This window comes from Asterias rubens, chromosome 5 (assembly GCF_902459465.1).
Source record: "Asterias rubens chromosome 5, eAstRub1.3, whole genome shotgun sequence".
In the NCBI taxonomy this organism is placed as follows: Eukaryota; Metazoa; Echinodermata; class Asteroidea; order Forcipulatida; family Asteriidae; genus Asterias; species Asterias rubens.
This window is the reverse complement of record NC_047066.1, coordinates 7,987,287-8,015,079: the sequence shown is the minus strand read 5'-3', so window position 1 is coordinate 8,015,079 and position 27,793 is coordinate 7,987,287. Positions and strand designations below refer to the sequence as shown.

At 37.3% G+C, this 27,793-nt stretch overlaps 1 protein-coding gene across 1 annotated transcript; it reads right to left on the bottom strand.

Moving 5' to 3' along the window:
• Positions 1–1,010: 1,010 nt before the first annotated feature.
• Positions 1,011–24,658, bottom strand: LOC117290370 (acetoacetyl-CoA synthetase-like). Its single transcript, XM_033771729.1, has 18 exons — positions 24,451–24,658; positions 21,783–21,886; positions 20,431–20,548; positions 19,536–19,649; positions 18,287–18,384; positions 17,336–17,532; positions 16,579–16,732; positions 15,723–15,803; positions 15,011–15,135; positions 14,801–14,865; positions 14,119–14,241; positions 13,369–13,482; positions 12,322–12,447; positions 11,301–11,370; positions 10,386–10,444; positions 9,250–9,452; positions 8,180–8,309; positions 1,011–3,380 (listed from the first exon to the last, which is right to left on the bottom strand). The coding sequence occupies exons 1-18, from the start codon at positions 24,569–24,571 to the stop codon at positions 3,223–3,225; spliced, it is 2,160 nt and encodes a 719-aa protein (XP_033627620.1). The 5' UTR covers positions 24,572–24,658; the 3' UTR covers positions 1,011–3,222.
• Between the last annotated feature and the right edge of the window lie 3,135 nt (positions 24,659–27,793).

The window sequence follows — 27,793 nt, the reverse complement described above, 5'->3', positions numbered from 1 at the left end:
GGAGAATTTTAAGTTTTCAATTACCAGCGATTTTTTGTTGTATGAAATAATGTTGGGTATTTCTACCCACAGCACACAGCAGCGTACAATATACGAGTCCTTTAGGCGTCTGGGCTGAGCTACTGAGTAAACCCCTCGGCCCAACCGTTATTAGGGACTTTTCGTTTTCGACGACGGATGGTTCTGCGACGGTAAAGATGACATTTGGCATCATCTGCGCATGCGTCGGCTTTGAGGACGGGCGTCCCTCAATTTCTACGACAGTACTATGAATCTTCGTTGTGCTGAAAACGACAACGTTTAGCTGAACAACCGTCGCAGAACCATCCGTCGTCGAAAACGAAAAGTCCCTAGTGGTTCCATCAACAAAACTGGTGGTTTTCCAAGTTCTTTGCATGCACCACCAGTACACTGCCGTTTTACTCAAATCAGACCGAAACACAAGGCGAACTGAGGATACAGAACAAATGTTTTTAAATTGTATTCTTCAATTCTGATTGAATTGGCAGATTTGTTTGTCAAGAAAAATAACCAACAAGTATAATTTTGAATATCAGTTAATCAGTCAGTCAATCAGTCGATCATCAGACAGTCAATCAATTAACCAATCAAATCATTTATTGATATAGATAAACAATGTAATATGTGTTTATTTACTTGTTCCTTTCTGTATTTAAGTTGTTTATTAATAATTGAATGCTTAAATTAGTCATTGCTCTCATAATTAGGTAGTCAATTAATTCATTAATTAAATTATTATAAACAATTTAAAACCTCACCGTATTAAAGAGAATAAGAGCATTGTTCCGACAAGTTGGGGGAATAGCTGTCCATTTGGTTTTGGTAACATTGAGGGAAATACTGCCCTCTAACGGCAACAGCTAGAGAATGTCTTAATGTTTGCCGAGCTTTGTGAAGATGACAGGTTCAGAATGATTGGTGCAGAACTAAGGTTTAACAAAAGATCTAATTATGATGGGGAAAAATACACAACCATTTGATGACTAAAAAATATTTCAATATTTTATTTCCATTTTATCTTCCCAAAGCCAGACTCAAATGTCATACAGATCATAAATTATCTAAAAACCTTCCAACACCTTGTTTGTGGTTACTATTGATTCTGGTGGAACTTGAACATGCTAGCTTTTGGAACCAAAACAATAACTACTACAAGTTTCCAGGAAACAAAAGTTTGCACAATCCATTTAGAGGTGGAGTTCCAACCAATTTGTTTTACTCTGAACAATAATTAATATTGCACTACAGACATACATATACTTCTTGGGGTAACATGCAAATATCAATGAGAAAACAAAGCATTTTTAAACTGAATTTATCATTTAACACAAATGTATTTCATTTGACAAACATTCAAAATCATGTATGACCCAAATGTTGGTGCCAGGGATCATTCAAACTCTATACGCCAAGATATTTTGATGACACTCGTCTCATGTTTTTTTATTTGATATGCATTATATATAATAGATGTTAAATTTAGATATGCATATAGTAGAGTAGTCACAGGGTTTCAGGTTCGAGTCCAGCATCAGACATTTCTTGGTGCCCATTTATAATGTTTCAGGTCATTTCTTCCCACAAGATATTTATTGTGTACAGCCAAATAAAAAGCATGGTTTCCCACTGCAATCCCTGTTACTGCCGCTATCCAGTATTGATCATACTATATTTATATGTACATATTAATCTTTTATCTTTACAAACACTAGGAAAACAACCAACTTTATTTCCCAAGTAAAAATATAGTGGAGAATCAGTTATAGCAACATGATGACTCCTTTATAAATCTGCAATTATAGAAGTATAATACAATTGACGAATCTGACCTAGTAATTTTTTCAGTCTTAACATCAAGAATACTTCTAATAAATAAGGTTTCTAATTAGATATTTTTTACTCAACTTCTCAGCTGCTAAGTTTCCCAATTTTTTTTTTACATAAATACTCCTTGGACATACTATTATACCTCTTAAAAAATGAATGACTTTGTTGTTTGTAGATTTTGCATCAGGGATAAATAATTTGTTTAAACCCTTACTCGGTACTTTCACAGAAAGGAAAGTACCGAGTCTACAGTGCTTAAAAGTCATCGGTGTAAAGAGTTAGATTTGGCTTAGTTATTTATTTAACTAGCGGTTTTAACTTTCTTATAAATGAATACGGCTTCTCCTGGCTTTTCCATCACCTCAAACAATCTTGATAATTACTGACAAAAGCAAATACTTTTTTTTTTTTCAAAATTCCTTTCCAAATTCAATTAAAAAAAATTCCCTTTAGCACAAACAGAGCCAAGCACAATGGTCCAATTTCGTTCAGCTTAATAATTTTCTGCTATGCAAAATAAAACCGAAAACCAGTTGCAAACAGTACACATTACATGGTATTTTGGCTGGTAACCTTTTTCTGCAGCAAGCATGACAGTTTTGTGCTTCGTTAAAAATGCAATTGGACCCCAAATATTAAAATGACTTCTGACCCGCACTCGAGAAGAATGATATTGACAAAACGGGAATACCGCCAATATTAAAGCTAGATAGCCCAGTAGAGTGCCAAAACGTTGATTCTGAGGTTGCATATTGAAGTCCCACTGGAGTGATGTTTTCTTTGTTCAACCAAATTTTAATTAAAATGAACCGACTTAAACTTAAGACATCTCAGTGTGTGTCATGCAATGGAATGGGACTTATGGACCAGGAAGAGATTTCCACAAAAAAATGCAGCAAGTGGCTTCAGACATTCTAAGCTGATTTCAGACAAAAGTCTCTCTCCCTTTATGATATGACCTAAACTTGTCCACAGCGCAGTTTTCAAGTTTTTAACAGAATAAAATTTTATCATATAAATCCATCTACATAAAACTAGGTTAATCTGATAAATTTATACTACATGTATAAACAGCTGCAAAAACCAATCAGTTACTATATCCCTTTGGTAGTGATTTCAGACACCAAGGCCCAATATCATAAAGCTGTCAAGCAGAAAATTCTGCTGAGCAAATTTCTTTGCTAAGCAAGAAATGATTGGGGTACCAGTCACAACAATGGTAACTGTATGGTACTCTAGCTGGTCACCTATCTTGTTGTGCTCGGCCAGTTTTTGTGCTTACAGGCTTTATGATGTTAGGCCCAAAGGAAAATATGGCTTCGTGATCTCAAACCCCGTCCTAGTTCTTTAAAAAAAGGAATAACATCTACATGTTCATCTTTTGTCGTCACCACACCCGGAAGAATTTCCAATGTTACATTTTTTTGACACTGGCTCGGCATCAGGGCTTGGAGGGTCGTGAAAAATCTTCTTTACTCCAGAACTGGAGGGTTTGATCGGAAGGTCTTTCAGGGATCGTGATCCCTTATAACCTGGAAGAAAAACAGAAAAGAAAAAAACCATGAGTGTAAGGATCTTCAGATAATTGACACGCTGAGTGAATAAGCACCTTCACCCTACTGCCACCATCTTTGACTTGTTCCCTATGTGCATATGCAATAGTGAATACAGATTCTCTAACAACAAAATGGCACCAGTCTTATTTTCCTCTGCCAGCCTCTGTTCGGTTAACTGACAAACCCAACTTATGATAAAGTGTTACATTGAAAAAAGTATGGGGCAAGACTTCCCCCACTTTCCGTCTATAGCCCCTTGCATTGGCTGCCATCACTGCGGTCAAACAATTGAAGTGTGCATGTGTGTAGGGGTCACACACAAATATAGGTATTCATTGACCTTAGTGAGGGCGCTGTTTGAGCTTGTTGCGCCAAATAGGCCATGCAAGGGGTCTATAACACTGGAAAAACGCAGTAACCTGAGCAGGGGCTGGATTTCACAAAGAGCTATCTCTAGTTAGGACGGGTTACTCGCCCTAACTTAGGACTAGCCTTAAGTTTGCAATAACCCCTTGCAGACACTGGACACTGTTGGTCATTGTCAAAGACCAGTATTCTCACTTGGTGTATCTCAACACTATGCACAAAACAACAAACCTCTGAAAATTTGAACTCAATTGGTCGTTGAGGTTGCGAGATAACAATAAAATGACACCCTTGTCACACAAAGTTGTGTGCATTTAGATGCTTGATTTCGGGACCTCAAAATCTAATTCGTCGAAAATTACTTCTTTCGCGAAAACAACGTTACTTCAGAGGGAGGCGTTTCTAACTTTGTTTTACACTATCAACAGCTCTCCATTGCTTGTACCAAGTAATTTTTACGCTAACAATTATTTTGAGTAATTACCAATAGTGTCCAGTGCCTTTAAGAATCTTAGGACTAGTCCTTAGTTAGGACTAGTCCTTAGTTAGGACTATCTTCGTGAAATCGACCCCAGATTCCCCATAAGGCTTAAAAGTTCTGTGTGAGTATACCGCATTGACCTCTTGCATGAATGTCACATGCAACTACTGCCTGGTAACGCTCGCCATTTTGGGAGTCAAATCACTTGCACAAATTATCACAGCCCAATTTCAAAAAGCATGTGAGCACAAAAAACTTGCTAAGCACAGAAAAGCGTTGCTCAACAGAAAAAGGTTATCAGGCAACTTGACATTAGTTTTACATAGTGGTGACTGGTGCCCCACTAATTTTTTTCTGAGCAAAAGATTCGTCAGGGAGTACTTTCTGTTTAAAAGCTTTGTGAAATTTGGCCCTGCACTCAATTTTTGCTGAGCAAAGAAATTTTTCAAACAGTACTTTCTGCTAAACAGCCTTATGTAATTGGGCACTGATAAGCATTTAAACAATGAATCGTCTATAATATCACGGCTACACTGTTATAACACACAGAGACATTGACTCCCAAAATGGCGCAACCAAGATTATTATGACCATGACGTCAATACTAAAACCATAAAGAGAATCATTTCTATCACAAAATTAAGAATGATTTTAAGGTTGATCAGAGAAATATATACAAGAGTGCCGGAGGTCAATGGTTCGAGTCGCACTCTAGTAAATTTGTCTTTGTTCAACCCCAAAATCATTTAAAATTTACCCAGTCAGTTTCCCTCATGGTATATAATGATATACAAAATTACGAAGATACATCTGCCACCAAATAGTATGGGAATGATCATTGCAAAGTGAAAAGAATGAATACAAGGAGGGAGAAACGAATAGAAAGTTGAAGCCTGGGTAGTTTTGAATTTTTTTGTGGTCTGATGAGGTACAAAATATGACTTCAGCTGATGGAAATGTAGGATGATGGGTAGTTGGTAATGTTTTTATGTGCAGCTGGAAAGTTTTGTTGTTTGAGGAATGAAATAAAGGTATGCTCTACCTGAACAAACTATATTCAAGTGCACTTGGCTGTAGACAGTAAGGTGCTGGCTGTGCACACACATCCTACTCCTAAGCTACTATCAAACGGCAGGAATAGTTTTCCTACTTTTTTATATTTTGATTTGTACTTTCTTTATTAGATTTTTTTTATCAGTTATTTTGTTTATTCTGTAAGAACATGTTTCAGCTCTTTTTGCTAGTAGGTCCTGACCAGGGTGTTCTTCTGATTTTGTTTTAACTTTAATTTTTTTGCAGCCGCTTAATTATTTGTTTGTGATTTGTCATTAGATGTACAGCGCGCTTTAAAGCCAATTTCTGGCAATTATTGAACATTATAAGTACCTTCATAATAATATACATTTGGTCTGCGATAACACCATGTGTGTTTCTACTTGCCAGGTAGAGTTTGTTCTTTAGAGAACTGTGTTTCAATATTCTACTACCGTGGACTAGATTTATCGGATGTTAGGGAGAGTTCTCAGTTCTGAAAAGGACTGTCCTGCTTTTTAACTACTGCTTATAGGATCGTAATTAACTGCACTACAGCGAAGTCAGTTCTTGACTTCAGTTTCGTGGTCTCCATATCAAGATCATCCTCAATCAGGAGAATGCTGATCAGAGCATACTGATCAAAGCGAGGAGTCAATAACCACTTGGTTCTTTTTAGATCCACCACCACTCAAAAGAGATATTTCACATGGTGTTTATACCGCAAACCTCTCTTAGTTATACTTCCACAATGCAATGTTTCAAATCCTACATAGGTATAGAAAATGTTTGGTATGACTCCATGTAAGGGTTAAAAGAGCACGTTGACTTTTGATCGAGCGCCTGGCCCAAACAAAGGCAACATACCCCTTTAAGAAGAATGACAAAGTAATGTTTATGAGTGTTAAGAGACCTTTTAACAAATAAAGAAGACAAAATGACCCGATGTCTAGTGATAGTAAACAAAATCTATGTAATAAACTCACCTCAATGTAATAATGCTCAAGCAGGTATAATATCCATGAGAATAAATAATAAGAAATATGTAAACACATTAATGCTTTGGGTTAATTTCCTTTCTTGAGGAGGGGGGGGGGGGTGCAGAAAAAACCCATAAAGAGAATGTACACAACTGGCAGATTGTTAGTAGGCATAAAAAAAGGCAGGCAAAAATAAATTAACTGTAGACAACATGAATAACAATAGGAGACTATTGAGGATCTGGCAGCAGCAGACATTACGGTCGTTTTTTTGTGGCTCTGATTGTGAGCGCACATGCTCAGTAATGCGCGCATAGATTTGAGCACGCGCACTACTGTCGGGAACCATTACAAAAGACAGTCCAGAAGTCTCCTGTTAAAGCTAGGCATTGATCGATTAGGGCGGTAATGCCGCCGCCCTTCCACACTATGAAACAAAACTCTTAGAAACAAATTTGGTAATGGTCGTAGAAAGCTAATTCCATTCAGTGTCAAAGTTGAGATAAGATCTCTTAGACAATTTCTTGATACAATTTTTGGGTGGTTAATCCACAGAGCTAACAACTCACAATATTAAAAAGTAAAATATTCAGTCATTGAAATAAGGCACGTATAGGATTAATAAAAAACATAAATATATTTCTTGTTAAAGCTTTATATTATTTATAACAACGTCAATCAACATAGATCAACGATGATACAGACTTCTCCTGAAGATGATCAGAGCATACCGACAAAAACATCGACTCGTTAAACCATCGTTTCATTTTCACCAAAACTCCAGAGATTTACATGGTTTCTCCCACAAACCACACTAGAATATGATTTACAGCATTGTTAAATTGAACAGAATAAACAAAAGCATTTTCGCTACAGAAAAAATATATCCAGGATTGCACATTTTTATAATAGATTAGATATGAAAAGAGGCACTTGTTCATCTTTGAATAAAACTTTAAAGAGGCATGAATGGGGGAAATGCATGAAATAACCAACCCGTGAAAATTTGGGCTGAATTGGTCAGCGAAGATGCAAGAAAATAATAAGAGAAAAATCTGCCTTGTTGCATAGAATTGTGTGCATTCTGATGCCTGTAAATGGCTTCAAGCTCGAAGCCTTTCACAGATTCAAATTTGTTGGTAAATAATTATCTTTTTGCTCTATAACTAAAAATCTTCAAAAAGGGAATTGTTTCTCACAATGTTATATACTATCAACAGCTCTTTGATTTTCCATTACCAGGTATGACTTCACTGTCTTGACCTTGTAAAGTAATCACCAAAAGTGACTCTACCTTTAAGATCAATCTTTAGTTCTTAGTGAACTCGACCCATGGATTGTGAGTATACATTTCAGCCATACTGATAACAATTTTTTCTGCTGCCTTTAAAAATAAAACTTTTGACATTATAAGATTTCAAAAAGCAGTTGATGAGTCTTAACAGAGTCTTTCTCAAAAAGACTTTGAGAAAGTCTATGTTATTATTAGGGTTGAAACGTCAGGTCATTTTTTGCATTCATACCATACATGTAGGTCGTTTTGGTTGGTAAAGCAGTTTGCAACAACTTATTGTGTTTTTTAGTAAGGTTTGCAGTAAACCATGTCATGATGTGTTTTATAGTAAGGTTTGCAGTAAAACCATGTAATGATAATCTCTAATTGAGATGGGATAGTTCTGCAAAGAAGCGTAAGGACTTTTTAGAACCACCCCAACTCATTCAGAGATTACCATTACATGGTATTACCGCAAACCTTACTATATCTTATTCCACCATGCAAAGTTTCCATCATACTAATTCTATTTTGAAATTGAATGTTTAGATACCTTGTTCCATTTTTTGCATTTTTACCGTAGGTCCTATTGGTTGCTAAGCAGTTTGCAACAGCTAAATGAAAAATTGAATGTTTTAGAAACCTTGTAATTCCGGTATGTTGTAGTAGAGGTCCAAGGAGTCTGGATTTGAGAAAGCTCCTCGCTGTTGGACGTCTTCACCTGAGATGATCCTCTTCACTGCTACCTCAACCTTCTTACCATTAATGGTATACTGTCAGAGAGAAAGTAGTACAAACACTCAAAGGTATGACACATTTAATAGATGTTTTTCTGGCATCGGGATAAAGAACATCAATTACTTTTTGTCCTTACACCGATTAAAGCCATTGGACACTTTCTGAACAGAACAAAAATTAAAAGTTCACAGATTTACAAATAACTTACAGGGTTTACAGAAGGTAATGGTGACAGACTTCCCTTGAAATGTTATTCCATGAAATGCTTTACTTTTTGAGAAAACATCAAAACAATGATCAATTCTCGATATCGAGAATAACAGATTGATTTTAAACACATGTCATGACACGGAAAAACGTGAGGAAACAAGGGTGGGTTTTCCTGTTATTTTTCTCCTGACTCCTAAAGCCTAAATTGAGCAGGTTTATTATTTTATATATAAGTTGTGATACACGAAGTGTGGGCCTTTGGACAATACTGTTTAACGATGTTGTGCGATTGCTTTAAGCACTGTATATTCAGTACTTTCAGTATATCGGTCGGGATTCGAGAAACCAACATACAATTGAGGGTCTAATTCAGAGGTTATTTTGTCTTTTATCAAAGGTTCAAGACCATACAGGCTCTTTTCACAGCCACCACTTCTACTACTATGATTTACAGTTGTACCCGCAAGTTTACTAGTTATAGGGCCCAGTTATTTCTTCTCTTATCAAGAAGTTGGTGGACAGCACCTTCTTTTCTGTGTGACACAAAACTTCATTTTTAACCACAGATGATGTGGTTAATAAATCAACCCAATTATGTCTAGGTCTTTGGCAATGACATATGAGAAACTTTAAGCCTTATTCAAACAAGTTAACACAAAAAAACCTTCCAAATTACGTTCATGAAAGGTATCAAGTAAAAAACCACACGGCGCATGAAAACTGACACAGTTTTAGAGCTACCGCTAGGGTCTCCTCAGCACTCACCGGAATATCCTTGGTCTCCAGAATGACTTCAGGAACATGTCTCGCCGATAGCCCCGATCGGATGGCGACTCTGACCCTCTTGATCAGCTCCTGGCTGAAGTCCTTCTCATTGGCCATCTTAAGGAATAAGACGACACGTTCTTCGTTGTTGGCGCTGCGCTGAGGTACACACAGACTGTCTTGGATCTCTTTGAAGTCTTCCACTGATAAAAAACAAAGTTTTTAAAAAGTTTTTCTTAAAAACATCATCTCTAACACAGGGACAAACATTGGTAAGGGGAGACAATTGAACGGCCCTTTTTCACAGTTACCACCAATAGTGCGTGTGCTCAAACCTTTGCGCACAATACAGAGCATGTGCGTGCAAGCTCAGAGCCGCAAAAAGGATCATTATGTCTGCTGCCGCAAGCTACTCAAAAGTCCCATTGTCAAAGTCCAGTATGCACAGAATCAACAAACTGTTTTTTTTTTATAGATGTTAAATTTGCATCGAGATAAAAATATTAAAACCAGAGCCCAATTTCATAAGGCTGCTCAAGCACAAAAAGTAGCACAAATAATTATGTTTACCAGAATAAGGTTTACAAGCAAAAATAGCACGTCGCGTAAAAAACCTTTGACTGGTATCATGATCATGCTTATTTTTGCTGAGAAGAAAATTCTTAAGCACTAGTTTCTGCTTAAAGGCACTGGACACTATCGGTAATCATTCAAATTAATTGTTAGCATAAAATCTTAACCATCAATGGAGAGCTGTTGATAGTATAAAACATAGATTAACATAGTTTTTGAGAAAGAAGTAGTTTCTCACTAAAACATTCAAATTTGATTTTGAGACCTCAAAAATTGATTTTGAGGTCTCAAAGTCAAGCATCTGAAAGCACAAAACTTCGTGTGACAAGGGTGTTTTTTTCTTTCATTATTGTCTCGCAATTTTGACGACCATTGAGCTCAAATTTTCACAGGTTTGTTATTTTATGCAAATGCTGAGATACACCAAGTGAGAAGACTGGTCTTTGACAATTACCAATAGTGTCCAGTGTCTTTAAGAAGTTTGGGAAAGACAGGATCATATCATTAACTTAACAACTTACACATTCTAGAAGCGATGAATACAATCATTCCTTTTGACTTACCTAGTTTATAAATATCTGCACTGCCAAACCTGACCCCATTGGGATTGAGTGTTCCATCACTGTAACAGCAAAACATGTTTCAAGTTTCATGCCTGAAGCCTTTCTCAAATTCAAATTTAGGGTGAAACTTCAAAGAGAGTCGTTTCTAAAAATGTTTTACTATATCAATTGCTCTCCAGTGCTCTTCACCAAGTAAGTTTTAATGAGTAATTACCATAGTAATCCTCCTCCTCCTCAGACATTCGTTGATAAGCAGCAAGTTTTTAAACATCTATTTTATAGACCTTTCTTTTGTTGATAAACAAACTGCCTTGGTTGGCATGGACGGCCCAATGTTTGTAAAACACTAAATCGTATTAACAGATGTTTTAACCAAATACACGATCTCTGCAAACTTTCAATAAAATAAAATACCTCCCATAATAAGTTGTTTTGTTTTCAACAAAATCAACACAATATTTAAAAAATATTGTAGCATTGTTACAAAGAGTAGTGATCTGTTTTTGATTTGCATTTATGGCTTTCCATAGTTTTCATACCTTGGTTGGCAAGAATTTGGGCTGAGAAGTTGCAAAAGAAAGGTCTATTCGATTGAAACATAAACTTATGTCTTCAGCTTTTTACTCATTCAACAGAGTTTAACCCATCCAGGGGTTGGTCTTACAAGACGCTGAGAATGTATACAAAAAAAAAATTGTTTGCGGGAGCTATTGACCCGTTGCACGCACGTCACACGCAGTAACTGTGTCAAGCTCACCATTTTGGTGGTCAATAGGTTAAAGTGTAAACGCCGCGTCGCCTATAAAGCACACTTTATTGAATAACGCACATTGACATTGACCACCAAAATGGCGCATCCAAGATTATTCAGATGATGACGTCAGGTGATTTGGGTCAATATGAGGTTTTTCTTACCTTCTTCCCTGCATGACTAGACCACCTGTTTCCTCATTGATCATACAGAAATCACCATGTGCCCAAACTCCTGCAGAAGAGAACGTTAAAGGAATCAGAACAGCATGTCACAAGAAGGCGATATTTTTGTATTAATTTTCTAGTTCATGACGTCATCCAGCAGAGCTGGCATAAATAGCGCATAAATCTTGTAAAATTAACCTGTAGCCAAGATAAGATTTAGTTATGAGTGTTTTAATGTGATATTTCCAGGGCTTGTTTTGTGGACTTGCGAGTCCTGTTAGTGGCCTGAAGGAAGGCAACCGCTAGAGATAGTGTACCATGAAGTGACACGTAGGATAGGGGTCAAGACGTCGGGTCTCGTTAGCAAAGTCAGTGACGATGGGGAAGATATACCCAGCCGGTATCAGACAGACCTTAGGTAGAAGATTTTCCCCTTCTTGGACTTGACATCTTCACTAATGTCTCAGGCATTGCAAACAGTGCTTCCGTGCGAGTTGGTCATCTCTATCAAGCGAGTTTCAACGTGAAAACTTCCGCATTTTCTCACCCATACACTCTCATAGTGGTATCTTTCCTCCCATTCCGCATCTGGGACCCGGGTTCGAACCCCACCGAGGGCACTACATGGATTGAGTTTTAGTCCCTACTTGCCTGGTTGGTTTTTCTCTGGAATAATTCCCTGCATTTTTCCTCCTACATCATTGTTTACTCTCCATGGGGGTTCTTGGCTAGTTAAGTGATTAAGTTCACATTTCAATGGCTACACAACCAGTATAATAGGAGTCTTTTTCGGACGGTCCTATTTCACAGTTCCTGCTATATAGTAGTGCGCGTCCTGACAGACCTACACGCACAATACTGAGCATGAGAGCGCATGCTCAGAGCCTAAAAAAAGAACTGTATGTCTGCTGCCGCCAGCGTCTCAAAAGTCTTCCATTGAAATGAAATGAAATACCTTATTGAGACAAATAAAGGGGACGATTAAAAACAGCTAAACACATTTGAAAAAAATACTTACCTGGGAATTTACAGAAATATGCTTTCTTGTACTTCAAGCCCTCTTGGTCATTCCAGAAGTGTGTTGGCATACTGGGAAAGGGCTTCACGCAGACCAGCTCTGCACTCTCATTGTACACAGCCTTGCCTGTATGGAAACAAATAAATAAATAAATAAATAAATAAATGCAGAAATGGGAGGTCAGGAAAAAAGACAAGGTCACCGTGGTCCAGTGGTTAGACTGCTGGACTTGGATCACAAGGTTGTGGGTTCGAATCCTACCCAGGTAACTGCTGATTTCACAATGACTAGAATAAGTATTTTTGTCTTGTTACTGAATCACAATTTCTTGATTTGTAAAATTCATTATCATTGAGGTCAAACTAATGTTTGTATGAGAGAGATTGGCTGTTGCGAGCTTAGTGTTTATATCCCTTTGGTAGAGTTTGCCAAGAAGATCATTAAAAAAAAAAAAATCAACAAGCTCCATTTGATAAAGCTGCCTTAAAGAGCAAGGAAAATGTCAAATTTAATTTTGTGACGCACTCATTTTCCAATAGATAGAGTCTTCATGTGATCAGCAGGGTAAAATGACAAGTCTCTAACGTCACATTTCGATCCTAGTAGAGTCTTTCTCGAAGGCTAGGGTCGAAACACCAAGCCACTCACTAGTTGTTTGCATTTATACTATAGCTCCTTTTGGTTGAAAGCCGTTTACTACTTTCTCAAGCCTCTGACCTCACGTTAAAATTGTTGAAATTGCATTGTATTCGATACCCTTCAGGGTCAAAATGTGTCAAGATCCAAAACACCTGATGATATCATTCTAAGAAAAATTGGTCTGTACATACAGGGATGTTTTGGTTCATTCCTGACGTACAAATATATTTGATCAATTCCCAGCCTTGATTTTTTTTCTTTTGACAGAGAGAAAAATTCCTCCTTGGGATGTATCTAGACCCATTAGTTGTTAACAAAAATCAAATGACGACATGTTCCAAATTACGCTCCGAAACAGCAAAGCCACACAATCAAGTCTTTTGGCATCGTGACGTGATTGACACCTACCTTCAATGTTCCAGCATTCAACAGCCATGCCCAGATTACGGCTTTGTAGTTCCCCTCGATGTACAGGCACTGTTGGGTTCTGACCAGCAAAACAGGATATAAGGTCAGTTCCACCTGGGAAAAAAAAAGGAAAATAAAATTGTCCAAACCACTCGGCAAAAATCATACAATGCAACTGTCAGGTATGCAAATATAACCTCTAAAAAAAGAAGAAATAACAAAATGTTAATGATTTTGTATAGTATTTTTCAATTTTGAATGGTAAAACTGAGAAGAAAAAAAGAGGAAATCAGCTGATCCGAGGAAAAGTTACATGCCTGAACTGTACATTTTGGGGGACTTTCTGATGGAGAGAAGCCATGCCATATCTTTCTCGCAAGAAACATTTTTTGTGCCACCAGTGTGTCTGACCTGGTTCCTCCAACCAGGATGTTGAGAGTGAACCCAGACTTTCTGCTTCTTTGCACCCATACACTCTCACTTTGCTGAGATGTAGAACAAAGAGCCATTCCAACAGCTTTATTCCATGTCCTGAGTATCTTTGACACTCCTTGCCTGGTGCATGTCTCCCTCCATCCAACAATCTAGACTGTTTTAAAAGGAATATAAATTCCTACCTTCAGCTCCCCTGAGATGTTTTCATCTTAATTATTTTCTTTTTGTAAGCCCCTTACCAAGAGTGGCTTTTAGAGTTGTTTGGAGCAAACTTGCATTAATCTTCTTAAAAAAATATATATAAAAAAAAAATACCTGTAATGGATCCAAGTAATAAATCAGCTTTTATCTTGGAGTAGACGTACTCATAGGAGCTCGGAGTGAGTGGTGAGCCAGTGGACAAGATCGTATGAAGGGAAGTCAACTTGTGTGTACTGCCTGCAAAAAGGAAAAAGAAAACGTTTTTCTTGTGTGATCAATACTGAAATTAACAGAGAAGCCACTAGATATACAGAGCCTAAATTATGCTTAACGGCACTGGACACCTTTGGTAATTACTCAAAATAATTGTTAGCATAAAAACTTACAGTGGTAATGAGCCATGGAGAGCTGTTGATAGTATTAAACATTGTGAGAAACGGCTCCATCTGAAGTAACATTGTTTTTGAGAAAGAAGTAATTTCTCAGTATGATGTTTGAACTTATTTCAAGATGTCACGCATGAGGTCTCGAAATCAAGCATCTGAAAGCACACAACTTTGTGCAACTTCGACGCAAAATTCAGTTCAAATTTTCACAGGTTTGTTATTTTGTGCATATGTTGAGATACACCAAGTGAGAAGACTGGTCTTTGACCATTACCAAAGTTGTCCAGTGTCTTTAACAACAAAGTACCCAAGCAATGGGAGGGTGACACCAAACAATGTTTGTAATGGTGCTGTATGCGGCAAAATAATTTTGTTTACTTTTGTTCAAGTAAAAAAGCCAATTACATTACCTGGGTGAATTTCCTTCTCGTTCAGGACCGACAGCCACTTAGCACCAGTTCCTAAAATACTGATCCTGCGACAAGAAAACAAATTTAACAATCAATGCAAACAGTCATCGACTCCGCTCCTCTTCAGACTTGACATGAATCGAACAAAACATGCTGTTGGGTTTCAAAGAGTTTGAAAAAGCTCGGGCTTAAGAAGTCAACAACACTCACTCTAGCTGGTCCACCAAATCCCAGAGAACATTTGCAGTTGGTACGAGGGGCGATCCGTCATAGAGTACCACTCCACTGCCGACAGCCAACGCAGTCACTAACCAGTTCCACATCATCCAACCAGTCTAAAAGAAGATGGATATAAATTGTAAAAAGAGCGGTCGTCATTCCTGGATCAAAGGCAGTGGACACTATTGGTAATTACTCAAAATAATTGTTAGCATAAAAACGGCTCCCTCTGAAGTAACGTAGTTTCTGAGAAAGAAGTAATTTTCCACTAATATATTTTAATTTGATTTCAAGACCTCAGAGCTAGATTTTGAGGTCCCGAAATCAAGAATATGAAAGCTGTTGAGCTGTTGAGAGTATAAATCATTGTCAGATACAGCCCCCTCTGAAGTAGCGTACATGTAGTTTTTGAGGAAGCGGGAATTTCTCACTCCAAATTATTAAAAAACTTCACGGCTGAAGCTTTTTGTTAGGCATCTGAACGCACACTAATTTGTGCAACAAGGGTGTTTTTTCATTCATCATTCTCTTGCAACTTCGATGACCAATTGAGTCAAAATTTTCACAGTTGGTTATATTATGCATATGTTGGGACCGAGTGAGAAGACTGGTCTTTCACAATTACCAAAGAAGTCCAGTGCCTTTAGAAAATCAACTGTTTCACTGAACTCTTTCCTCAGGATAAGTAAATAAATCTACTTACTGTGGTGTAATAAATAATGTTATCCTTCCTGGTCATGTTGCCATGGAGAATGTGTTCCTTCAGATGTTGAATCAAAGTTCCCTGCAGATTACAAAATTAATAAATGAATAAATAAAATAATTAATAAAACAACTGGACAGAAAGTACCTCATAAATCTTCTTGTTGCTCGAAAGAAACTTCTTATCAATGAATTTTCAGACTATAGCTGGCAGCAAACATCCCAGGTAAATTTCCGTCATAAGAGGCCATTTCTGAGTTAGCAACTGTGGCTGTTGCTACGGCTCGCTCAAGATGCATAAAAGCAATAGGAAACCAATAGCAAAACCCTTAGCAACAGCCCTAGCCGATGCTGTTAATTCAGACACGGCTTTTCCTTTAAAGACACTGGACACCATTGGTAATTGTCACAGATCAGTCTTCTCACTTGGTGTATCTCAACATATTCAAAAAATAACAAACCTGTGAAATTTTCAACTCAATTGGTCTTCGAAGTTACGAGATAATAATGGAAGAAAAAACACCCTTGTCACATGAAGTTGTGTGCTTTCATATTCTTGATTTTAGGACCTCAAAATCTAACTCTGAGGTCTTTAAATCAAATTAAAATATTTTCGTGGAAAATTACTTCTTTCTCGGAAACTCTGTTACTTCAGAGGGAGCCGTTTCAATGTTTTATACTATCAACAGCTCTCCATTGCTTGTTACCAAGTAAGTTTTTATGCTAAAAATTATTTTGAGCAATTACCAATAGTGTCCAGTGCCTTTAACACGTTCTGAGCATAGGATGTCGCCATCTTGCATTAAAAATTCCCAGATGCAAATACAAATGACTACAATCTGAAAGTTGTATCTTACCCCGGCAGAATGGACCATGCACTTTGGTGCGCCGGTTGTTCCTGATGAATACATGATGTACAGAGGGTGGTTGAAAGGCAGCTGTTCAAACTCCAGCGGGGGCACACTACCATCTGATTCTTTGCCAGATTCAAGGAACTCAGACAGGAAGACACTGTGGATTGGGAGGAGCATTATTATAGAGTCTGTAAGCTGTATAGCATCAGAGTTTTATTTCATTTCATTTTATTCGCCAGCTAACAAAAAAACCCAAACAAGAACAGAAAATTGAATAACAGTTCTTGATATTGATATTAATAATATTAGTTTAATTTTTCTTGGGTAAGTTTTGAAAACCAGACAGAAACAAGCTTCATACATACAAATCACTGACCAAAACAATTTCCAAGAGCTACGTAAAAACAGGTCGGTAACCAGAAACAGTTTGTGACTAGGTACATCTCTTTTAAGAAATGTTCACAAATTATACAGCCTTTATTTTATTTTCAAGTTACGGAAATCAGCTTGTAATATATTAATATTATCAATAGTATTGGATAGGTACGCTTCACGATTTGAGGCATTACATGGTGAGGTGTCAATGTATATTTGGTTTGCGGTAACACCATGTGTACAACTACTTTGCCATGTAGATATTGTTTTGGGAATTCAAGAGACCTCTCAAATTTTTTGTTTAGTTTGTATTATCTGCCATCGTTGAATTAAGCCTAACTGAGACAACAACTTAGTTACGTGGATTCAAAGATATAATTCTAACCTTTTTGGAATGTTAGAGATGTCAATTTCTCCCTCTACTTTGACGTAAGGCACAACGACTACTCGCTCCAGCTCGGGTATTCCCATGACGACCTGATTGAGTTTCTTGTCATGAGCGTGAGTTCTCCCGTTGTAGATCACCGCCTCGACAGAGAAGATCAACTTGGGCTGGATTTGCTTGAACCGATCTAGCACACCCTGAAAAAGGCATATCAACATTGCTGCTCGTTACCGGTAACTTGTCCTAACTGGAGATAAGACTAGTTTTAAAGGGAAGGTACACTTTTGGTAATTCCTCAAAACAAATATTAACTTACTAACTGACTTGGTAACGAGCATTGGAGAGCGGTTGATAGTATAAAATATTGTGAGAAACAGCTCCCTCTGAAGTAGCATAGATTTTGAGAAAGAGGTAATTTTTTACTAAAATAGTAAAAGACTTCTAGCCCTCACTAAGGTCAATGAAGACCTATATTTGTGTGACCTCTACACACGCGCACACTTCCATTGTTTGACCGCAGTGATGGCGGCCAATGCAAAGGGGCTATAGACGGAAAGTGGGGAAAGTCTTGCCCCATGTTATTTTGGTGTGACCATCTTGATTCGCCCATTCAATTCAATGTAACCAAACCGAGGCCAGAAGGGCAAATAGTCAGGTTCCTTTTTGTATAATGAATGTTAGCATTCATTACTGCTGTTGTATACAGGGACCATGACCAAGATGGTGGTAGAATGATAAAGGTCTATGCCCTGAGCCCAATTTTATATAACTGCTAAAGCACACAAAGTAGCTAAACAAAATTATGTTTACCAGAATAAGGTTTACAGCCAAAATACACTGCACATTATCTTGTGACTGGTAACCTGCTCATTTCAGTGATGTTTTGTACTTAAGCAGCGCTGTGAAATTGGGTCCTGGCGCCATTCCTTTGTCAAGAAACTCATTGCTTACCATGACACCAAAATCTGGAGATGTTGAACTCCATATAGCACCAATACTTGCAGCAGCTAACATTGCCTCTATGGCGACAGCACAGTTTGGTATATAACCTGCAATAAGCGCAACAAAAATCCAAACCTTCGTCATTTGTTTACGTCAACATTTTATCCTAGGTATCATCTTTACTGATGACGAAAATGCCCTTACACTTTCAATTTTTCTTTATGTTGATATGCTTTGCTGTATACACTCTGTTTTAATAGTCCCAATTTAAACTTCTAAACGATAACTTTTTCCAGAGGAAACATTCGGAAAATATATAGAAAATTTTGTTCCATTTTAGAACTGGCAGATTACACGATTACAGGGAACACTTTAGATTTAGTGCACTATCAAGACATTCTTTTCACTTTAAAAAAGTTAACAGTTGTTTTTTTAATTTGTTTTTATACAGGAATAGCAAGGATAAAAACATCATTGTTTAGTTTGAGTCTGAAGTGAATTGAGTATGAAGTAAATACTTGAAAAGATTTTTTTCTGTAACATGTTTCCCTCTAAAATGAAGTAACATATTTGAAAAGGGTGTATCTGAAAAAATACAAAATTGGCAATCAGCTAATTTTTAAATTAAGGATAATGTGTTTACATGCTAAAAATTGTGCCTGTTTTTTTTCACTATTTTCTCCCGACTCGCACAACCAATGGATGAACCAAAGTTTTCACTAGTTTTGTTTCATGTTCATGGTTGATCACACAAAATATGAACAATGTCTGCCACTATTTTGTCAGCTCTACAATCCTAAACAAAACCTTTAAAAACTAACTTTTTTAAAGGCAGTGGACACTTTTGGTAATTACTCAAAATAATTATCATCATAAAACCTTTCTTCATCACGAGTAATGGGGAGAGGTTGATAGTATAAAACATTGTGAGAAACAGCTACTCTGAAGTGAAGTAGTTGTCGAGAAAGAAGTAATTCTCCACGAATTTGATTTCGAGACCTCAAGTTTAGAATTTGAGGTCTCGAAATCAAGCATATGAAAGCACACAACTTTATGTGACAATGGTGTTTTTTCATTATTATCTCGCAACTTTGATGACCGATTGAGCTCAAATTTTCACAGGTTTGTTATTTTATGCATATGTTGATATACACCAAGTGAGAAGACTGGTTTTTGACAATTACTAATAGTGTCCAATGTCTTTAAAGGAGATCCCCAATGAAAGTTTCCAAAGCATCTATTGCTCTCCTCTCCTTACCTACAACCCTGTCTCCTGATTGGATGCCCATCTTGCGCATGGCAGCTGCATACCGAGCAACATCCTCTCGTAGCTGTTTGTACGTAATACGAACAATGTCTGCTTTGCCCTCCGCTGAAATAATACAAAGTTATCATATATAAGTTAGTTTTGCATCGAAGATAAAGAACATTATTTGTCTTTTCCCTATACACCGATGTGTATTAAAGGAATACGTTGCCTTGGATCGGTCGAGTTGGTCTTTGAAAAGCGTTTGTAACCGTTTGATATAAAATGCATATGGGTAGAAAGAGGTTGTAAAAGTAGAATACAAACATGCCTCGAAATTGCACGGTTTTCCTTTGACCTTGTTGACTCCCATAAATGTACGACCGTGTTCGTTCATACAGTAAAAGGAAAACCACGCAATTTCGAGGCAAATTTGTGTGGATCATTGTATTCTATTTTTAAAACATCTTTCCTACCATACGCATTTTATGAAAATACGGTTACAAACGCTTTTTATAGACCAACTCATCCGATCCAAGGCAGCGTGTTCCTTTAAGCACTGTATTCTCGGTACTTTCAAGAGTTCTGTGAAGAAAAAAACCCAGAGGCAAATCACTCCAGTGGGATTCGAACTCACAACCTTTGCATTGCCAGAGCAGATGTCTTAGCATCGAGCTAGCTCAGTAGTAAAGCCCGGTTCAACGCAGACGTCATAAAATCACAACAAATAATTCGCAAGGGTTGCGAATATCGCAGCGAAAACAGAGTTGCGACGTCAACTTCACGCCAAATTCGCATCGTTTTCACATTCGCAGGAAGTATGAACCAGGCTTTAGAGGCAGTTCAGTTAGTGACATCAGAAAAGGCGACGACGAGCACCAAAGTTAAAACATTTATGGTCAAATACCTGCTTGATAGAGAGCCACCCTATCATCTGTGTAGCGAAGAAGATTCTCTGCATAGTTTAATCTGCTACCTGAAAACCACTCTGGTATCTCTGCAATTCCTTTGTCTTTATCCACTACCTGACAAAAAATGCAGACAAATCACACTTTTCATTCAATGTCAATTTCACAGGAACTTTACTCAATCCAAGAACAAGTAATACCTAATAAAACATAATATTAAAACACAGCATTTGTAAGGCGCATTTTCTCTGTATACACATTCAAAAGCGCTGGTCCAGGTCAGTGGAAGAAATCTCAGATGTGTTCAAAGGCCAGTCTGAAAAGATGTGTTTTAAGGGAGTTTTGGAAGTGATAAAAACTGTATTAAATTTTACGAACAATTAAATGTTTTTGTGTCAAATTTTACTGACATTTTGTTCCCACTTTATTTCATTTTACATCTAAAGTACTTTGCTTTTCTGTCTCAATATCCTTTAAGTTTTCCTCATGGTTTATTATTTGATATCTTTAATAAAAAGTTGCATCCCCTTAAAGACACTGGACACTATTGGTAGTTGTCAAATGTTTTTATGTCAAATTTTACTGACATTTTGTTCCCACTTTATACCATTTTACATCTAAAGTACTTTGCTTTTCTGTCTCAATATCCTTTAAGTTTTCCTCATGGTTTATTTGATATATTTAATAAAAGGTTGCATCCCCTTAAAGACACTGGACACTACTATTGGTAATTGGGTTTGTCAAAGACCAGTCTTCTCACTTGGTGTATCTCAAAATCTGCATAAAATAATAAACCTGTGAAAATTTTAGCTCAATTGGTCGTCGAAGTTGCGAGATAATAATGAAAGAAAAAACACTCTTGTCACACGAAGTTGTGTGTATTAAGATGGTTGATTTCGAGACCTCAAATTCTAAGAGGTCTCGAAATCAAATTTGTGGAAAATTACTTCTTTCTCGAAAACTATGTTACTTCAGAGGAAGCCGTTTCTCACAATGTTTTATACTATCAACTTCTCCCCATTACTCGTTACCAAGTAAGGTTTTATGCTAAAAAATATTTTGAGTAATTACCAATAGTGTCCACTGCCTTTTAAGGTCATCCCTAGCTGCTGCTTCCAAGGTTGTATTGTAACCTTGGGTGTGATCCCTGGCTGCAATTAAAAAGTTGTATGGCTTCTGACTGGCACCCCCAAACAAAGATAAATAATTGACAAAATCGAAAGACTGCTAACATAGGGATGGATAGCTCAGTTGGTAGAGCGCCAGCACAATAATCCGGAGGTCATTGGTTCAAATCCAGCTTCAGTCAATTTTTCTTTGTTCAACCCCAAGTCTTTGTTAATCTACGTACATTTTCGTATTTTTTGGAGTGCACAATGTCAAGAAATGACCAGCAAGCTTCCCAGAAGTCAGAATAATTCTCTGTTGACCATCTCCACAATTCATCGTAATTGTCTGCAAATGAGAAAGTGAAGAGACAATAAAGCAATTTTTAAATGGGGCTATAGGTTACCCCCTAGCAACAGCAATTATTTCAGGCATCTCTAAATATGCAGCCCAATTTTAAAAAGAAACAAAAAAATGAAAAAATTTAAGTAGATAGTTGCTTCCTCTAAAAAAAACCTTTCCAGTTCCAGTTATGGACGATCATCTAGTATCATCTTATGTCACAGGTGTTTTTTTTTTTTACTGCGCCTTGAACACCCAGCAGGTTGGATATGTGTGCATTACAAGTCTTCTTCCTTTTATTATTATTATCATACACTGCAGTTTTGGAATCTATCTCTGCCTGGTACCATCAAATTACTAAGAGTACCAGCATCTTTGGAGAACTGGCGGAAGCTTTCCTGGGTCAGGAAATCAAATTTAAATCTGTAGTACCAGTAAAAAAGCAGGGCTCACTCTGAACACCCAGCCCTAGCTGGTGTCCATTGTCTAGTAAAACCTGCCGTGGGCTAGTAAACACCGCTTCTCAAGTTGCCCTCTGGGCTACTAAAACATTGTGCAACATACTTATTTGATGGTCATATTTCTTCCTTTTCAAGTGTGAATAATAAATATTAAAAAAATAATTTTGAGTGAGAGGATGTAATTTCATTTGACCATAATAACTGGTTATGATCGCTACCATTACTTTTATCAGAAAAGTTTTGACAATACATTTTTGAAAATTGGGCTAATAAAACTTCATATGGGCTACTTTTCACTAAATAGCTTGTGTGAGGCAAAGGAAAAACATAAAATAACACCACAGCCCTAAAAATTATTAAAGGGAAAATAAATTATTCTCCAGTTGTAAAAATCAATAATCTGCCACATGTCATCTGATCTCTGTTTGTTGCCACATCATAGACTTGTCCAAGTCAAAACTTAAAAGTCACACTGATAGTAATGTATGATTGTTTGTTTGTTTGTTTGTTTGTTTGAGTTATATGTTTATGTTTATATGATCTTCCTGTCAAGGGAACTCAGCAAACTCCCATCATATAAACTTGTATATATCCTTTAGGATATATGCACCAAGCTGGCAACAGCTAATCTCTTGCATACATTGGTTTTGAGACCTCAAATTCTAAATCTGAGGTCTCGAAATCAAATTCGTGGAAAATTACTTCTTTCTCGAAAACTATGGCACTTCAGAGGGAGCCGTTTCTCACAATGTTTTATACCATCAACCTCTCCCCATTACTCGTAACGAAGAAAGGTTTTATGCCAATAATTATTTTGTGTAATTACCAATAGTGTCCACTGCCTTTACAACCTATCTATAAAAAAACGCACAGAGGACTTGTACAAGTTAATTCCCTCATGTGCCACATTGTGGGGTGTGTCACTTTTACGGTGCTGTGATTGGTCAATGGCCCTGCATGGTGTACATGGTTGAACGCTTTCCATTCATCATGCCACTCATTCAGTGTCTGGTGGTGCGGTGGTGTGATGTGATTCAGACATTGAATACCGACATAGAAACGATGTCATGCCCCAAACTTGAGTAAATGTTCCAACCTTTGATTTGCACTCCACATAATTGAACTTAGACACCTCATAAAGTTACACCACACTGTGTACACTACAAAAACCAGACTCTGCAAATCTTGTTGGGTATTTTCATGGAGGTAGAATATTTTACACTCTCAATTTGTGGGGCCAGTCCTGTCTTTTGGGCTGATTGGGAGGATCAAAGACCAAGCATGACAGGTCGAAAAATGTCAACGTGCCTTTTTTGTTATGCAAATAAACCAGAAAACCAAAAAACAAATTAAGCCATAAATAAGTTTAAATTGCAAACTTTTGTGAAAGAACATGATACTTAGGACATTGTAGTTCCAAGTTAAATTAGTCTGTCATTCAGTCAACTTTCCTACCTGTACTTTTAAATAACAGCTCCAACTAACTAATCAATTAAGCTATTTAATAATGTAAATGCCGGGTCGTCAAAACATGAGGCCATTAACCTTTTTTCTTTGCATTTTGATCATTATATTAATATTTTTTAATAGAACATATATTAAAAGATGGGAAAAGTTTCCGTATGGCGCCACCACTTTTTCTTTCGACATGAAATATCAAATAATCTAGTATCTTATTTACCTAAAAATATCCCTCTTTGTAAAAGTGAGTAAAAAAGTGGTGGCGCCATTTGGAAAGTTATCCAAAAGATGGGTTTATAATTAGTGTTTATTTATTATTATTTTTAAATAATAAGCACAGTAACTTATCATTAGCAATGTTTATTAATTTATTTAATGAATTGAAAAAAATAAATAAATTTTGCTTGGATGATGATTATGAACTTTAAGTCACACCGGCTTTATTAATATATAAATCACACATAAACTACAAAGTAATAAATAACATATTTATAACATTGGCAGGCAATTGTTTCCAAAAGCAACGCGCACAATCGTTTGTATGGAGGGTCTTTCTCGAGTCCATGCACTAACCATGGAGGAGGTACTGACTGCCCATAGGGACCACAGCAAAAGAGACGTGTATGGAAAATGCGCTGGTAAACTTACCTCCCAACTTCAGGTTTTTGTGATTTCGATTCACTTCATCACGAAATGCATCCATATTCGTGCGTTTCTTTCGGTCAGGAGTCCACATAACTTTAGCTTGACTGTCAATCTCTCGATCCATAATCTCCGAATTTTGAGATGTCTTTTGGAAGAGTAAATTATTCCCCTTCAAAATGTGCAACCAAGTCCGGCACGACTACGTGTGTGATTTCTTAGTGATCGTCTGATGTGTGAAAACGCCGTAGATTGTTCGGTTCGGTCGGTCGGACGACTGCGTCGTGTCGGGCACTGCTACTCAACGACTAAACAGGTACAGGTACTAGACATTGCGCTCAGCGCAGGCAGCGAATTTGTTTTCCCATCGCGGTAAAGGCCAGTATTTGCTAGTCTTTTGCCCAAGACGTAAGTGCTCGATATTGGTTCGTAAACTAATGTCAAACAAGAACCAGTAACTTGTTTGACATTCAACATTTGTGCATAAATTCGAATGAACTGATAATTAATGTTCATCTCCATGATCATATCCAGTTTTATATAGGCCCGATTTCATAAAGCTGTTAAGCAGAAAATGCTGCTAAGCTAATTAATTTTCTTCGCTAGGCAAAAAATGGCCGGGGCATCTGTCACACAGATATGTAAACTATTGACTTATCTGGTTGTCCTACAGTTTCTGCCAAGCAATAATTTGTCTATGCTTAGCAAGCTTTTGTGCTAGGCTTCATGAAATTGGGCTCAGTCAACCTAGGCCGCTGTCGCATGCAATTATGTCCTCCATGCAATACTATCCGGAGGACATTATTGCATATGCAATAATGTCCGCCGGACTGTTTTGCATATGCAATTGTGTCCGCCCGTACGCTGCTGCATAATGCAATTGTGTTCGCCCGGACTCATTTGCATATGCAGTTGTGTCCACCCCCGTGCAAAACCGTTCTTGCAGTAAGTTAAACGCCCTTGGTCAACGGAACACGTTCGCCATTTTTTACAAGCTGCATGTCATAAATGACATTGGAACGTGTTCGGCCATTGGGTATTCGCTGCAATCATAAAATACGTGAATATTCATGCTGCATATACGTAGGTTCAGTGCATGCACGCTCGCTTACGCGCGCACATAATGTACAGTCATGTACATGTCCGCCATACGGTTTTTGCATAGCCCCGGACACGATTGCATATGCAAAAGTGTCCGGAGCAGACAGTATTGCATGGCGGACACAATTGCATCTGACACCGGCTGCATGGGTACTACTTCTACTGTACTTGTTTATTAGGGACCACACCCAGTGCAACTAATTTAACCTGGCCAAGGGGTCTAAGAATTTTTTTACAAAATGTCAACAAACTGCGAAATTGGCAAAAGTTACTCTAAATATTCTTGGTTTTTTTTCTTCTAATTGATCAAACTGCTGTAAGAAACAGCAACAAAATTGATATTATTTTTCATACAGATTAAATTGGATAATTTTATAAAGGCACGTAAGTAAAAGTTACTCAAAATAATTGTTAGCATAAAATAAACTAACTTGGTATGGAAACAAGCAATGGGGACCGCTGTTTAAAAACAAAAGGCTCCCTCTGAAGAAACATAATTTTTGAGAAAGAGGTAATTTCTCACTCAAATAATAAACTACTTCTGAAACCTTTTATTATATGCATCTGACAAACACAAAGTTGTGCAATTAACAAGGTGTCTTTTCTTTCAATATTCTCTTGTAACTTTGATGACCAATTGAGCCCAAATTTGTATAGGTTTATATAACTTTATACTAACTATGTTGGGATACACCAAGTGAGGTACCGGTCTTTGACAACTACCAAATGTGTCCAGTGCCTTTAAGTACAGAAGATCACCCAACATTATTTACACACGGCTTAAAATCATTACATAAATTTTGCTTTGTGTGGTCATTAGTGTGGTTGTATCAATTACACAGCTCAAGTTCAAGATGGAGTAGTGGATCATTACACATAATACTGGGCACATCCAAATACCCTGACCGCCCCCCCCCCCCACCACCAGATTGGCAATTTTTGCCAAGAGGCTGCTAAATAAATTTGTTCGCACACCATAATTCATTGAAGCAATTAACTTGTTTGTTTTATTACACAATCTTCACAGGATACTTTACAACAAGTGGACAACAACAAATAATTTTTTGAGATTGGCTTAACAAATTTATAGCTCATTCTGTTGCAGAGCAACAAAGACTCCATGCAAACGCAAAACATGCTTTTGACAAAATAACCACCCTCAAACAATTCGTCATTTCTCTATTTCAATTAGAAAGTCAGGCTCAGTACTCAAAATTTGTATTTGTAAAAATTCATCACATCTCAATTTCACACAACAATAAAATTGATTAAAACCTTTAAGAAACACATTGCTTTCAAATATGGCTCTCTAGGCTATGAATTTGCTTCAAAACAATGGCAGACTGTGTTAGTTCAAGAGGGTATAAACAGAAAACCAAACAATTTACAGGTATATTTATGTGGGTCATTAGTTTCAAAATTTTAAACATATCTTTCCAACCATATAACAATAATTTGCTAAAGCACAAAACATCAAACTGTCCCTTTTGGCATGTGATGTAATTCAACATTCATAAATACTCCAGACAGTTTTGCTGTTCATATTGATGGAAAGCGCGTCACATGGGGGTGTTTAAACGGTTGATGTTGATAATGACCAGCTGGAGCTGTTTATAACCGGTTGATTTCGGATAAGTTTGTGCGGGTTGGCTCACAACCTCCTTCCCAGGGGTGATCGATCTCCCCGCGCCATTTTAGCCAATGGACACGAGGATGCATTACCCGCACAAATGCATATTCGAAAACTGTCTCATAAAAATGCACCACACGTATAGAGCTTGACGCCGGAAAACAGATAAGTGTTCACAAAGTTCCCTACTTTAATATGCCTTTATCAAACGGCCACGACCCTGCCGGTTTAAAACGACCGTTTATAGAAACATTGCTTTTAGATTTGGTGCTTTAGACTATGGAAGCTAGCATTCGTTACATGTATGAATCTGGGCCCAATTTAATAAATCGTTAAAGGCAGTGGACACTATTGGTAATTACTCAAAATAATTATTAGCGTAAAACCTTTCTTGGTGACGAGTAATGGGGAGAGGTTGACGATATAAAACATTGTGAGAAATGGCTCCCTCTGAAGTGCCATAGTTTTTGAGAAAGAAGTAATTTCCACGAATTTGATTTTGAGACCTCAAGTTTAGAACTTGAGGTCTCTAAACGCACACAACTTCGTGTGACAAGGGTATTTTTTCTTTCATTATTATCTCGCACGGTCGATGACCGATTGAGCTCAAATTTTCAC

Bases quoted from the DNA above. Each gene is read 5' to 3' on its own strand.
- LOC117290370 (XM_033771729.1), bottom strand. From the start codon at position 24,571: ATGGATCGAGAGATTGACAGTCAAGCTAAAGTTATGTGGACTCCTGAC. The intron at 16,733-17,335 runs GTTAGAATTATA...CCCAATCCACAG, and splicing joins ATCTCTAACATTCCAAAAAG to TGTCTTCCTGTCTGAGTTCC. The intron at 15,136-15,722 runs GTAAGTAGATTT...ATCTTCTTTTAG, and splicing joins ACATTATTTATTACACCACA to ACTGGTTGGATGATGTGGAA.